The 14,639-nt window shown below is 51.4% G+C and overlaps 1 protein-coding gene across 13 annotated transcripts in view; it reads right to left on the bottom strand.

Annotated features, from left to right (window-relative positions):
• Positions 1-14,639, bottom strand: part of KLC1 (kinesin light chain 1) — a 63,566-nt gene that overhangs the window by 29,652 nt on the left and 19,275 nt on the right. For all 13 annotated transcript variants that reach the window (XM_043921723.1, XM_043921724.1, XM_043921720.1 and 10 more), the window contains 8 exons: positions 13,237-13,498; positions 11,145-11,375; positions 7,938-8,016; positions 7,451-7,676; positions 3,915-4,002; positions 3,231-3,332; positions 925-1,098; positions 686-785 (listed from right to left, as the gene is read on the bottom strand). In XM_043921723.1, the coding sequence (XP_043777658.1) occupies positions 686-785; positions 925-1,098; positions 3,231-3,332; positions 3,915-4,002; positions 7,451-7,676; positions 7,938-8,016; positions 11,145-11,375; positions 13,237-13,497 (1,261 nt within the window). In that variant the 5' untranslated portion in view covers position 13,498. Of the gene's footprint in view, positions 1-685; positions 786-924; positions 1,099-3,230; positions 3,333-3,914; positions 4,003-7,450; positions 7,677-7,937; positions 8,017-11,144; positions 11,376-13,236; positions 13,499-14,639 lie in introns of those variants that run through there.

Genomic DNA, 14,639 nt, shown 5'->3' with positions numbered 1-14,639 from the left:
AAACAGACTTACTGCTCCTCTTGCTGACAGAGAAAAACTAATACACTTCTCAAAAGGTTTTCAAAAGTGCTTTCCAGAAATTCTCCATAAAAGGAAGTATTTATTAACCATACCTCTTCCCCACGAATCCTAAGGTTTCTAACACACTGGTAACAACTGTCCACATTCTCAACCCCTCTTGTCACGGCCACAGAAGGGGGAAAGATGCCTCACGTAACATACAGATACTGTTTTACTGAGCAGTTAAAAGTCTGACAAAATATTTATTCCAAAACTGTGTATTAAGCACCTACAATACTTTAAGGACTATAAAGGAGACAGGCCTCAGCTCCTTACGGCCGTCAGACAGTCCGGCAGGACTGGGACGGGCGGAGGATCTGCATTTCTGACAGGTCCCAGGTGGTGCTGGAGCTGCTGGGTTCCTGCCGGCACTCTGAACCACTGGACCACAGAACAATTCAAGAAAGCAGCCAAGGACTCCAGGGAGGAACTCTGGAGTTACTGCATCCAGGCTGTACCTAACGCAAGCGCAGACTCGGGTGAGGGCAACCTGGAAACACGTGAGGCAGGTGGGCCATCCCCAAGACTGTGATGACCTGGGTATTACTGAGTTTTAAGCTGGAAATCCCTATGTTTAACACACCCTACAGCTGCATCTGCTTAGAAACAAAAGTGCATCTCTTACCATCCACTGAACCAAACTCCCTTTCGTGTGCGCGAGTGAGGATCTCTTTGTACAGGGTTTCTGCTTGCTTGAATTTTCCTTGCTTCAGGTAGCAGGAAGCCTTAAAATAAAAAAAGCACTTACTACTCTTCAAACGTCAGGGAAGCACACATTCTCATCTACCAGTTACACTATGAAACAGTGCTGAAGCTTCAGGAAGAAAGGAATCTGTCTACAGAGCTGACCTTCTGTCAACGTACCAGGTTATTTTTTGTTTTGGCCACATTGGGGTCATCAGGACCCAGTTTTGTCTGGTAGATCTCGAGGGCTCTCTGATAATAATATTCCACTTCTTCGTACTTGCCCTGGTTCTGGCACAGTAGAGCCAAGTTATTTAACTGCTTGGCGACATCTGGGTGGTCCTTTCCCAAAACCTAGGAATGAAAAGTAGCATCAGAGACACTTGTTGTTTCACAGGGTACCGTCCAACCCAGTCCCTGCCCTGCCACGAGAAGGCTCCTCCTAAGAATCAAGAGGACTGCGCCTTGCTTCCAGGCTTATGACACTTAAACAGCCACCGACACAGTAGAAAAATCACTTAACCAGCCTTTGTTGAGTCGTCTTCTCGGGGGAGGGAGGAAGCTGTGCTGATTTCCTTCCCAAGCTTTGGAGTCTTGAATCCTTACAATAATCCTACATGGTAGGTAATATTATGGACATTCTGAAGATGAAGAAACTGGATTTTATAAAGGCTATCTAACATGACTGCCAAGTTCTAAACATGCCCAAATTCACACTCAGCCCTTCCTGACTCTAACGGGATTACACTCATTCCTGTGAAGAACAGCCTCAAAGGGAACTCCCAGCTCCTCAACTAACATCCTACGCATCCCCTCTTTAAAACCAGATTCTGTGATCACAAACCAGGCCCCTCACACTTCACTCAAATGTGCTGTCCCAGACACACGACACTCTTCTCCCAGCCCTACCCAGCTCCCCACTCCCACCAACAACTCATCCTGCAGGTCTCAGGTCCCCTCAGAAGGGACCTCCTTATATCCAATTTAAGGGAACCGTGAGTCCGTCCCCACCCAGTTAACTCACAAGCACATCACTTGCGTTTTTTTCTTTCTTTGCTAGTATCACTACTCAAAACTCTCCTTTATCGATTTAGTTCTTTATTGCCTGACTCTCCCCTATTAAAATGCAAGCCTCAGAATGCTTTGTCTCAGTGTCTAGATGCAATGTTACCTCAGCACCTACAAAGGTGCTGGCACACAGGTGGATGAATGAACATGAACTTCCCCCTCAGGACCTGAACAAGCCTTCGGTCTTGCCCAGTGCCCTTACCTGGGCAGCCGCCTCTCCCGACCTCTGCACTGCCCTCTTCTCCCTGGCTGGGAAGCCCTGAGACTCGGCTCCAGACCGAGCGGTGGCGGGAGGCCACGTCAGCACAGCCCCAGCCCCAGGCCTGGAGGAGCTGCTGCTCTGCACCCTCCCCGAGCTCTCGGCCAGAAGCCAGCGTCTGCCTGGCGGGCCGTGCGCCCAGGGAAGAGGCTGTGGCTGATTCGAAATGATCACCCCTAACCAAGTGAGGGTCCCCAAGTCCTCAATAAACATTTGCCGGATGCGTGAATGAGAGCAAATAAACACAAAAGAACCTAACAGAACGTCATCTAGAGTTCATAATCCGCAACGTGATACATCTGTGGTTCTCCCTGATTTTAACCCCAGCCCACTCAAAACCTGAGTGGATAAATAAAAAATAAAATAAAAATAATTTTATTTCTTAATAAATATCACGCAAATGACAGCATGGACAAAACTTGACCTGTATAATTTGATAATGAGCTTCTTCTCATTTTCTTTTCCCCAAGTCCTCGCCATTAAGACTCGAAATTAAATGATTAATCTCTCAATATCAATGATAAATAATATTTGATAATATGGTAACATTTGGTAACAATGACACACACAAATTAAATTATCATGGCGTGGACCTGCCCAGTGTCTGCAACATTTGAATACACAGTTATATGGAGTACTGTGGAAACTAACAAGATCCATTTTTAAAATACCTAATCACTATAAACTGTACTAACTCACAGTAAACATCCATGACGCTGACTGAATCTCTAGTTCTGAGTTACTTTTTAGTTCTCAAAAGAAAAGCTATTGCATTAAGTTTTATAAGCATATTTGGTGACTGTTTAATTTTCACATTTGTCTTCATGATAGGCACGTGCCCCACTGTAAATGAAATGCCCCATGCCTGGCACTCCCAGGCCTCAGAAATTCCCTCCTCAGCCGAGTCACTTTAGGCCACTCTAGGCCTCAGGCTGGAAGGGCCTAGAACTCAAGGCTCCACCCTCTGCACCGCTACCCCGCCAAGACTCCCAGGCAGGGCCCATCGGCTGTGTCTCAGACTGCACACCAGAATGAAGGGCTTATTTTTGGTATATGGCCAGTGAGGATGTATCACCATGGTCCTATCTCAAAATGTAGAGTGAATTATTTAAAAGCATAAAGCGTGGTGTTCCGCGAACAAGGACCATCCTGGGCGCACCTTCTCTCTGATCTCCAGGGCTCTCTTACACAGCGGCTCGGCTTCTTTGTACTTCCCTCTTTTGCCATAGAGCACTGCGAGGTTGTTCAGAGTTGCTGCCACCTACCAACACAGGAAACCAGGAAGAACGGTAAACGCCAGGCGGAGGGGACGTCAGACGTCACACACACACAATCCCCAGTGCGTGATGGAAGTGCTCTCCAGCCGACTTCACTCAGAGGCGAGAGAGCAACATCACTGTCCAGTGGGTCATAAAGTAACACCACAGGCCATTACACAAATCAATATGATCTTGATTCTTTTTTAAAATTTCACTTGGAAGCCACAAAACCAACCAAAATAGATCTATATGCAAATGTAACCAGATTTTAATAAAAAGACAATACAAAATTTTTAGGAAAAAATTTATAGAAGTACATGCAATTTGATTCAGGATCAAAAACACCGTACGTGATCCATCTGAGGTGGGTGATCAACAGAAGTGCACGCTGAAACCTGCTAACTGCGAGTCACCCACACGGAGCTCACCACTGGCTCCGAGCGAGGAAGTCCTACCTGTGCCGGCCAGTCAAAGGGCAGCTCTTAAATCTTCCCTGTTGAGTTTAACAGTGAAATGAGTTGGGTAAAAAAAAATGTATTAGGGACAGTAAAATTTGAAAAGGATGGAAGAACCAGTATACAAACCGCAGGATGATCTTTGCCCAGAGTTTTCTCACGGATGGCCAAGGCATCGTTCAGTAGGTTAGCTGCATCTTTATATTTATTCTGGTCTCTAAATTAAAAAACACACAATTATATGTTTAGACACAGCTCACTACATCTTTTTGAAATGCAATTCTGGAACTAAGGAAATAAAAATTAAGTTTCAGTTATGAAAAAAATTAAAAGTTAGCTATTAAAACTATTAAAAACACTCCTAATGTAGGAGAGAAAAGACTCCCTCAACAAGCACGTTGGCAAGGAGAGCTGGGAATCGGGCCTGCTAAGCTAGACCGCTGGGACAATACCGCCCCGTGTGCCGAGGGGTCTGCACGTGCCCGCTGCCCGCACAGGTGAGTGTGGCCGTACAGACCGTGCAGGCAGGCAGAACGGATCCGGCTGCAGGCCGCGTGGCCTGGCATGTCACGTGGCCTCCTCAACCAGCCTACTGCAAGGAAGGACGGGACTCACAGAGCTGCCCTAAGAAGCCAATGACTTGCCAAAGCAGCAGCTCAGGACGACGCGCGCACACAGACAGGGCTGTGCCCGCGGACACAGGGCGGGGCGGAGGGGCCCGCTGACTACGGGGAGACAGTAGCAGCTCGGGCCCAGCCCGGCCCCGGGGGCCTAAGTGTGACCAACCGACCGACCGATGGACGGGCTGCACACCGGTCACGCGCCGTGTGAGAGAGACTAAGCATACACGCTGCCCCAGCGCCAGGACAGCCGCCCAGCGAGGTTCTGCCCACGCCGCCCTGCGGAAGGACGGAAGCTTCCAGGTCCTTACAGGGTGCTGACTCCTCTGAGTAACTAAAGTTTTTCTTTTATATTAAACTTACATTATCATCTTATACTGTGTTATATTATTAACATCTTATATTAAACTGACTCAAACTTTCTGTGAAAGTCAGCAGGTATGAAACAGTGTTTCAAAAACTAGCAGACCCAGTTAAATATAACAGCCACAGCCATCTTCCAGTTGTGAGTGAAATGGGGTGAAGAAGGTATACTGAGAGCTGCTCTGAGACTATGACCTGTCGTAAAATGTCAGGGACTATCAATCAGCCAAGAGGGCGGTCACACCAAGAGCAAGAACCCCAAACCACAGCTGGAACCAGTTAGAAACCTGGCCCTTCCCCACATCCGCTGAATCAGAAACGGTTGGGGTGGGGTGGGGCTCAGCACGCATTCCACAAGCCCATCCAAAAATTCAAACTCAAACGAAAACCAATGCACACCTTGCCAGCATTAAAATAAATCCGAGTACAGAAGTGGGCAAGATCACAGAATTTTCACAGAAGGCCCAAATGACTAAAAACGCAGAATCGCAGAACACAGATTAACACACAAAGCTGTCTGTCTCTGTAATAAAGAGCAGGAGATGACCAGCCCCGCCCTAGGCTGGCGACGGTCGCTGAGGGTGAGCGGACACCACCTTCCTGAGCACCTGGGCAATCTGTATCAAGAAGCGTGTAAGGTGTAGACTCGTATCGCTCAGGAATCGACACTGAAAAAAATTCAAACTCTTTTGTGCAAAACTTGAGCAAAAGATGTTCATCAGTATAATATTAATACCCCTCCCCCAAAAAGCTTAAAATTAGATGTCTCTTAATAGAAGAAAGTTGAAATAGTGAGTTACGGTTCAGCTTTAGGACTCAGTATTGAATACAATATCAACAGAGACGCAGCTGCTGTTTCCAAACATTTTGCTGACATGAGTAAACTCTCACACTACAGTACCAAGAGAAAAGAGAGGCCATCGAATTCCTAGCACATCTATGTGACCATGCGTTCTACGTACAACGAATCCCAGTCACGTTCTACATGCGTTTTTCACCTAACTCGTTCACAATAAAAATAACTAGGATTAGCCAAAAACATTCTCTCTCTCGATGGTTGACTGCTGTCTCTTCACAGACCCTCTGGCTCCTGTCTGCGCCCCGCTCAGGTGCCCAGCTCCAGCCCCAGCAGACCCTGCAGCCTGGCCCACAGGCCGCTCTGAGCTCCAGTCCCCCACATCTCTCTCCTGAGACCCGGCCGCTGGGCACAGGCACGTTCCAGCACATGCCCTGCAGCCCCATCGCCTCCTCCCACCACACTGCCGCTGCTCTGCCCCATGGGAAGCAGGAGTAAGTCCCCAACACATCCTGCAAGGTCCCAGAAAGCACTCGCACCCCTCCACTAGGCCTCCCCAATCCTCTCAAGTAGAAGGCATCTCTCCATTCCATCAACACTTCTGTGTGATTTTATTATTAATTGGCAATGCTGCAAGGCCTGCGAGATTTTAGTCCCCCGACCAAGGACTGAACCTGGGCCCTGGCAGTGAAAGCACTGACAACTAAACACTGGACTGCCGCGGAATCCCGACGCCTGTGTTATTTTATTAACGACAGTCTCCTTGCTTCTGTAACTACACCTGAACATAACCAGCCTATTCTCTAAACAAGGTTCTAAGTTCCTTGAGAAACATTTAGGTGATGCTATCTATTTCATTCACACTGCCACGTAACGTCCCATTTCACAACCCCTGCAACCCTCTGAGGCTCAGAAAACCTAAGGGCTCCGGACAACACCTTCAGTCTAGTGGCCACTTAGCAGAGATGCAAACTGACTTCTGACTTCCAATTCAGTATCCTGGTTTCTCCTTGAGAACAGGTGTTATGTGTTCATCTGTACAGCCTCACAAGAACCAGCCCAAAGTTTTACACACACACTTGGGTCTCAAAAATGTCTGCTGAGCTGTAAACAATCAAGCTAGTGAAGAAACAGGATGCAGCTCCCTGAAATCCACCACGCCAGAGCGGCCGCCACAGACCAGTCCTGTCCTGGAAGTGACGGCCCCTCCTGAGGTCCCCACTCATCCGGCCTGCTCCATTTCAGCTCAGCTCAGCAAAGGGCTCTGGTGGACCACTGCCCCAGGCCACAGGCAAACTACTCAACCTCATTCAGTAAGTTCATCAAGGGCTTCTCAGTTAGGAAACATGCTCAAGGATGTAACTCAAGGCAGAGACCAGAGAACCTGGTCTTCAACCTCAAGGAATCAGGATTCCAGAAGAGATGACAAAATTCAAACAAGCATGCCAAGAACAGAGCAGGAGCTATGAGAGAGGCGGGGTCAAGGGAGGCGGGGCCAACAGGGGACGGGCGCGGAGCCCTGGAGCCGGGAAGGAGAGCTGACGGGGATCAGAGAGGTGGGGAGACAGGCAGGAGGAGCGGGGGGCTGTTCTGGGCACAGGGAGCCTGGTACACCAAGCACTGCGGGGAAAAACAGCCAACAGTCTCGTGCAGCCTGAGGGAAAGAGGCCGGCCTGGGCGCTCCAGGCAGCGTCCGCTCTACAGGGTGATGCCCCTGCCAGAGAGCGGCTCCGTGTTCTGAACGAGAACCCCCGGCTGTTCTGAAGACAAACGGATGGTAAGGCTGGAGAAGCAGCTCACAGCAGTTTATAAAAACACATTCTTGGGGCAAGTTCATTAAAAACGTCATCCAGGTGAAGAGAAGAGGATAGAAGCAGAGTACTCACCTGTACACCAAGGCCAGGATGTTCAGCATGGTGGCCACGTCGGGGTGGTCGTGGCCCGAGGTCTTCTCCAGGTCCTCCAGGGCCTGCTTGCAGAGCGGCACGGCCACCTCGTAGCGGCCCTGCGAGGCGTACTGGATGACCAGGTTGTGCAGGGTGCGTAGCCGCGCGGGGATCTCGTAGCCGCCCTGCTGCGCGGCCGCTGCGGCGCTGCTGTGCTGCTGCTGGACTGCGGGGAGAGGCCCGTTCAGACGCGGAGGCCGGCGGGGCCCGCAACCACAGCGTCCCCCGCAGCCTGCCGCGGCGGCTGAGGGGCTGCCGCCCCCTGTACCACACAGCCAGGCTGCCGCGGCCCCAGAAGGACCCCCCCTCCTCTGCGCGCTGAGGACCCAGACCGCGGGGAACTGGTGGTGCACACCCTTTAGAGCCCCCAAGAGGAGAGGCCACCTCCCACCCACCGGCCGCCGCTCACACACCACTCCCAACTCACTTCCTTGACCGGGTTCGTCGTCATCATTTGGGAAGAGGTCATCCAAAGGTTCCTTGGTGGAATCAGCGTCTTTGTCCTCCTGTGAAACCAACCCAGGACAGTATTATTTTCACAAATATTATAAAAGCTGCGCTGGATATCTTTGACATAAATTTCATTTTAATTAGAAATAGAAAAGACAGTTCCCTTTCCAGATCAAATCTAGGATTAGCCACAATTCGCTTTGTCCATCGGTTTAGGGAAGAGCAGTGAGTGGAACGCCTGCCGGGCTGAACTCAAAGTGCCTGTGCAGCCTGGAGCCGCACACAGCCCACGCGAGCGCCCCTGTGTCCGAGCCGCCACCCGGGCCCCGGAGTGCAAGGAGCAGGGAGCGCTTTCTCGCCGTGCTTGGAAGGAAGTGATTAACTGGCCGATCTCCGAGGACTGCGGGACTGGCGGGCCGGACACCCCCTCCCCACCCAGCACCACACGGGACCCCAAGAGCAGTGTGACAGCCTGTGGCTGTGTCCCCCCAAGATGAGCCCGCAGGTAACAAGTGATCAGATGGCGGGGTGGACAGACAGCAGCTCAACCCGGTGAGAACTCGGCGTCATCCCGGCACAGACGGACACCAGGCTCCTCTGGAGAGGACACCGAGAGGCACACACCACTTTTCCAACACTCCCGTCTAGGACGCACAATCCAAATACACTCATGAGGAAACACTAGACAAATCCAAACTGAGGGACAACTCGTGACGTAACTGGCCTATATTCTTCAAGAACACCAACGTCGTGGAAGACAAAGACGGACTTTCTTCTCCCTGTGAAAGGACCTGTCCCCGATGAAAGATGACTGAAGGGGCGTGACCACCACGTGCGACGTGTGGTCCTGAGCGGGGTCCTGGGTGAGTGGGAAGCGCCACCGACGACTGTGCAGAGATCAGGAGCGAACATGGACTCTGGGCTGCAGAGGAGAGGGGACACGGCACCCCGTTCAGCCTCCTGAGTCGCCCTGGCCCCCACAGAAGACCCCTCGGGCTAGTGAGGTACCCTGGCAGCTCGAGGAGGAGCAGGACAGGGCAGGAGCATCACCACAGCAGCACCTGAGAGGGGAGGCGGGGCTGGCTCACTGCGTCTCTGCTCCCAGCCAGACATGTTTCCAAATACCAAGTTTTAAACGTCTCTGAATCTGAGAGAGCAGCTTTCCGCTGCTCAGTGTTACCTCGTTTTCCAGGTGAATCAGCTACTCTATCCTTATTCCCACAGCAGCCTACAGGAGTGTCTTTTAAATCAAAACATCAGCTGCTCCTGATTTAGAGATGCAAGAAAGAAGTACAGCAAGTCTAATGAAACAGGGCGCTCTGGACCAACCGTGACCCAAATCATGCCGAAGCCGCAACCCTGCGTGACGGCATCTGGAGACGGGGCTCTGGGAGGGAACCGGTTAGAAACATCACGAGGCTGCGGCCCTGGTGCGGGCCCTGAGACACCAGAGCGAGCTCCCCCCGCGCCATGCCCCCACCCCATGGTGTGAGAGCACAGTGAGAGGGCAGCTGTCTGAAAGCAGGGACGAGTCCTCCCCAGAAACCAGGTCTGCTGGCACCCTCATCTCTGATTCCCCACTTCCAGACCTACGACAAAACTCATGGTCTGTGGTTTAAGCCACCTAGTCCATGGTATTTTGCACGGCAGCCCAAGCTAAGACAGAGTAAGTGCAGGTCTGCTGGTGCAATGCACAAACTATTCTAACAGACAGGATGCGGGCTCAGACAGGAGACACAAACGCAGAACTCAACAGCATACAGATTACGTAGTGATCACGCCTAGAACTATAGAGACAGTAAACAACCCTTAGCCCCACACACAGTGTGAAACCCTGGACTGGACCCTAGAGTGGAGAAGGGGCACTGAAGAAGGACTGGGATTCAAACAAAGGCTGTGGTTTGTTCACAGCGATGCAACAGCGGTGCCTTCCCACTTCTAACACACGCACTGCTACAGACTGAAAGTCTGCCCCCACCACCTGCCTCAAATCCACATGCTGAAGCCCTAAAGCCCAATGTGATGCTATCTGGGGGTAACGTGGGTCAGACGCAGCCCTGAGGGTGGGGCCACCGTGATGCCGTCAGTGCCGTGACAGCACCAGGAGCAGACAACAGGTCCAAGAGGCCGTGTGACGGCACACACCAGGAGGAAGGCCCTCACCAAGACTGCAACAAAGCTGCCACCCTGCTCAGGCTCAGATTTCCAGCTTCCAGAAGCAGGAGAAACAAGTGTCTGCTGTCTGAGCCGTGCAGCCTGCCATTCTCTGGAGACAGACACGGCCTGGGTTAGCTCAGACACATGCTGTGGAGACACAAGATGCAGCACTAGGGAGACTGAAAGTGAAAAGAAACTCGCTCAGTCGTGTCTGACTCTGTGACCCCATGGACTGTAGCCCACCAGGCTCCTCCGTCCATGGGATTCTCCAGGCAAGAGTACTAGAGTGGGTTGCCATGTCCTTCTCCAGGGGACCTTCCCGACCCAGGGAAACTGAGTAAAGGGTATATGGGACTTTCCTTCACAGTACCATTTCAACTTTTCTGTGAATCTAAAATCATTCCAAAGTGAAAAAGGTTACTTTTCTAAAAAGTTAACTGAATCAGAAACAACAGTAATAGAGACTAGGATGAAAATCCAGAGAGCACTAAAAGAAGAAAAGGACCAAGACCCCGGGGAGCCCCAACATTCCAGGAACCCCAAGAGAGACCAAGGCAGACACACGAGCAAGGGGGCAGAAGGACCAAGCGGTGCCCTGTGGCTGGGGTTGGGGGGGGATCTCAAAGACAAAGCCAAGATCCAACACAAGCCACAGAGGCATCCCAAGCCCCAACAACAGGGGACGACGGGCGCTGCTGATGGTGCATCCAGCGGCGGGCTGGGCGGGGGGCTGACAGGAAGCACCAAGGGCGCCCAGCAGATCTCGAGCTGGGACAGCCCTCACACATTTATTTTGTATTTACCAAGGACTTTTCCATTTTCTAACCATTGTTCAAAAAAAACACATGTGAGAAAAGTACTCCAAAGAGAATGTATATGACTCACCCAGGGACTCAGCCCAGGACCGTTAATCCCTGGTCATGTTAAAGGCAGGCTCCGGAGGGGAAAGGACAGCATGGCTGGCTCCACTGAGCCCACCACCGGGGAAGGTGTACCGTGAATCCCGCATTCCTGTGGAACCACTCACCGAAGGGGAGATGTCGTCGTCGTACTTCTTCAGCTGATTCATGAATTCCAGGTGCTTCTTCTCTTCCTCCAGCTGAGCCACAGACTGCTCGCTCTTCTGGAGCTTCTGCTGAGTGTTGGCCAGCTCGTCCCGCAGCCACTGGTTCTCCTGGCACAGACGCCGGACCTGCGCACGCAGCTTCTGCTTCTCCGACTCCACGGCGTTCAGGTGGTTTGACAGCGCCATCATGACCTGGACCAACAGAGACGCTGATGGCACTGCAGCGCTCAGCCTACCGAATGCCACCTCCCGCCTCCACAAGCGCCCCGGGGCGGCAGCGCCAGCCGACCCTCGCAGACGCGCGCTCCAGAGTGCGTACAAGCGCAGTTTGCTCTTTCCTATTTCCACCCTTCAGTCACCAGCTACATGCAGAGCATGATCAAGAATATTACCCACTCATCACTCATCTCTCTCTCTCTCTCTCTCTCTGCCTCTCTGCCCACCGCACTCCCCAGCCTGGTGAAAATACAGCAAAGAGGCATCCATCGGCAAACCAGCTGGCTCCCACCAGAACCAAACCGTGCTGATACCCTGACCTAGAACTTCCAGCCTCCAGAACTGTGGAAAATAAACGTCCACTGCTGAAGCCCTGACCTGACAGCTTTCTATTCTAGTAGCCGGATCTGACTGAGACAACAGCTAAATTAAATGCCTCTTCCTTCTCTCTTGGGAAAAAAAAAAGAATGTTGACTTGCTCAGAACATCTATTAAAAAAATTACAATTTTTTTCTATCTGAAAGCACCTCTAATGGTGGACAGGCAGCAACTGTTCTGACGAAGCTGTGTTCGTTTATTTTTTACCTAGGTGGTGCCGCCAAGAGAATTTCTCAGAGACTCTTTGCCATGAGCAAACGCCAGGCACACACACATATCCATGTGCAGAGTGGGCTGCGGACGGGGCAAGTCGCCCTCGCCACTGAAGGGGAGGGAGGGAGGCTCTGTGGCCAACAGCAAGAGCCAGGACACCCTGATGCACTCGCAGGCGGAGGTCCCCGCCGGGCTCTGCTGGGGATACACTGGTGGGCCTCAGGGAAGGGCCAGCCTGGGGCAGAGACAAGTTCCTGGGAGGGCAAGGGCTGCGGAGGAAGGCTGGCTCCGGTCGGTCTGTCCTCTCGGCAGTCCGTGCGCCTGCCCTGCCTTCTTATTATCCTCCCAGGTCTAAAACCTGAATGTCTAGGATGAGGGGCTCTTCCCGCCTCCTCCTTTTAACGCCAATATTTGCCCGCCTGACAAAGGAGGCTCACACTCACAGAAGTGAGCTGCTGGCCAACATCCACTCACCCGCCTCCTTAGGCTTAAGAGCCAGGGACTGTAAGGGGAGAGGCACCATTCTCCAGTGTCCCTCACAGCCAGATGTGCCCGTGGGACCAGCGAGATGCAAGCAGAGTGCCGGGCACAGTTCAGGGAAGTCGAGGGAGGCACGACCTCCCTGCGCCCTTCGCAGTCCCAGGACAGAGTCACGTGGCGGCAGCTGGACCCTGTCTTGGTCCACGAGACAGGCGGGCTGGGGTGCAGGGCAGCAGGGGCAGGGACCCAACAGCCCGAGAACCTGGGCTGGGAGGGGGTTTGGTCTGTACAGATGCGACAGAGCAGGTGCTGGCGAGCTGTCTGGCTTTCTGGGGAGAGGCAGGAAACCGGAGGCCAGTCGCGGGCTGGAAAGTGAGTGCAGCGTGTCTGCATGTGTCCCACCCTCCCCCCCCCCCGCCCCGCCCCGTGTCAGTGAGGGGCGTCTCCTCCCTCTCCTGAAAAGGGCAGTGGAGCTGTCTGGGACGGCCCACCTCAGTGATGCAGTCTACCTCCGACATGTGAGCGGACGCTTTTGCTTTTGTGCAGCTGAATCAAACCCCAACTGACACCAAGGCTTACCTCTGTTTTCACTCTACTTTTTAAAACTGACGCATTCCCCAATCACTCATCGTTTGCACAGCATACATAACCCGCATATAAGATGATTTCAGTCATTCTGTATCTGCCCTCTAGTTTAAACCTCATATTCCAAACAGTCTCCGTTTTCCTAGACTGGCAAGTTCACGGTCATGTCATGAGACCGTACCTGAGCCTCACTCAGGCCAAGCTCCAGCATCTCCAGGGACTTTCGGATCATGTTTGATTTCTCCTCCACCAGATTACTTTCATCATCTTTCTTCAAACACTTCAGTGTCTCCAGTAAACTCTGCAAAATGGAATTATGCTCATTCTTCAGAGCTTCCAGCCCCTGGATTACTTGCTTTGTCTTGGAAATAATTTCATCCTGCGTGAGCTTCTCCAACTTGTCTTCCTTCATGTACACCATTGTGGACATGTTGTCATACATTCTAGAATGGAAAAAGGAAAGAGTCAGACATCGCATTACAGGCTTAGTTTATGTTACACCTTTAGCAAAGTACACATATGAAGACTTTTAAATCAACATTTTTACAGGTAAACAATAAATAAGTATATTATGATTTATTCCCTTGAGATACTATAAATGCACTGTTTCTGTTTTTCCTTTACAGACCAAATTAATTACTCTTCTGGCTTATGTCTGAATTTTTTTACAGAAGAAATGACAGTAATGCCAAACATTAAAAGCAGCAGAACAGGGAGGGGGGATCAGGATGGGGAACACATGTAAATCCATGGCTGATTCATGTCAATGTATAGCAAAAACCACTACAATACTGTAAAGTAATTAGCCTCCAACTAATAAAAATAAATGAAAAAATAAATAAATCAATAAAAGCAGCAGAACATCCAAATGACATTTCCAAGACACAAGGTCTCAGTGAACAAATTTCCTCTGAATGTTCACCAGCTTTTTTCTCCTTAATGAAAAGAAGAAAGTGAAAGAGAAGTCGCCCAGTCCTGTCCGACTCTTTGCGACACTTAGCCTACCAGGCTCTTCCCTCCATGGGATTCTCCAGGCAAGAGTACTAGAGTGGGTTGCCATTTCCTTCTCCAGGGATGAAATGCAAAAGGGTCAGTAAATTCCATCACATATTTACCCGATAAAACCCTGAGAAGCAGTCACAGCTAGAAAGAGAGAAACCAGCAAAGGAACGCAGAGCAGTCAGAGTGGCAAGAGGGCTGCCCCTGACCGCAGCCCGGTGACATAGGAGACAGCAGCATGACCAGCGCCGGGAGGACGCCAGGGGACGTCTCTGGTGGTCCAGTGGGTAAGCATCTGCCTGCCAACTCGGGGGACATGGCGTTCACAGACCGCAGAACAACTGAGCCCGTGAGCCATGAGTGAGCGCTCGCTCTAGAGCCGGGAGCCGCAGAAGCAGCTCACACACTGCGACCAGAGAAAACCCACCGGCAGCAACCAAGACCCAGCAGAGCCAAAAAGCTAAACAGTTAAAAACTACAAGAGTACACCAAGAGGGAGAAGGAATGTGGAGAAGGGCACAACATAAAACAAGGTCAGCAAAGCGGTGATGACGGCTGAAACGAAGCAATGGCTCTTTTTACTAT

Source organism: Cervus elaphus, chromosome 13 (genome assembly GCF_910594005.1).
Source record: "Cervus elaphus chromosome 13, mCerEla1.1, whole genome shotgun sequence".
Classification (NCBI taxonomy): Eukaryota; Metazoa; Chordata; class Mammalia; order Artiodactyla; family Cervidae; genus Cervus; species Cervus elaphus.
This window is presented reverse-complemented; position numbering and strand designations above follow the sequence as displayed.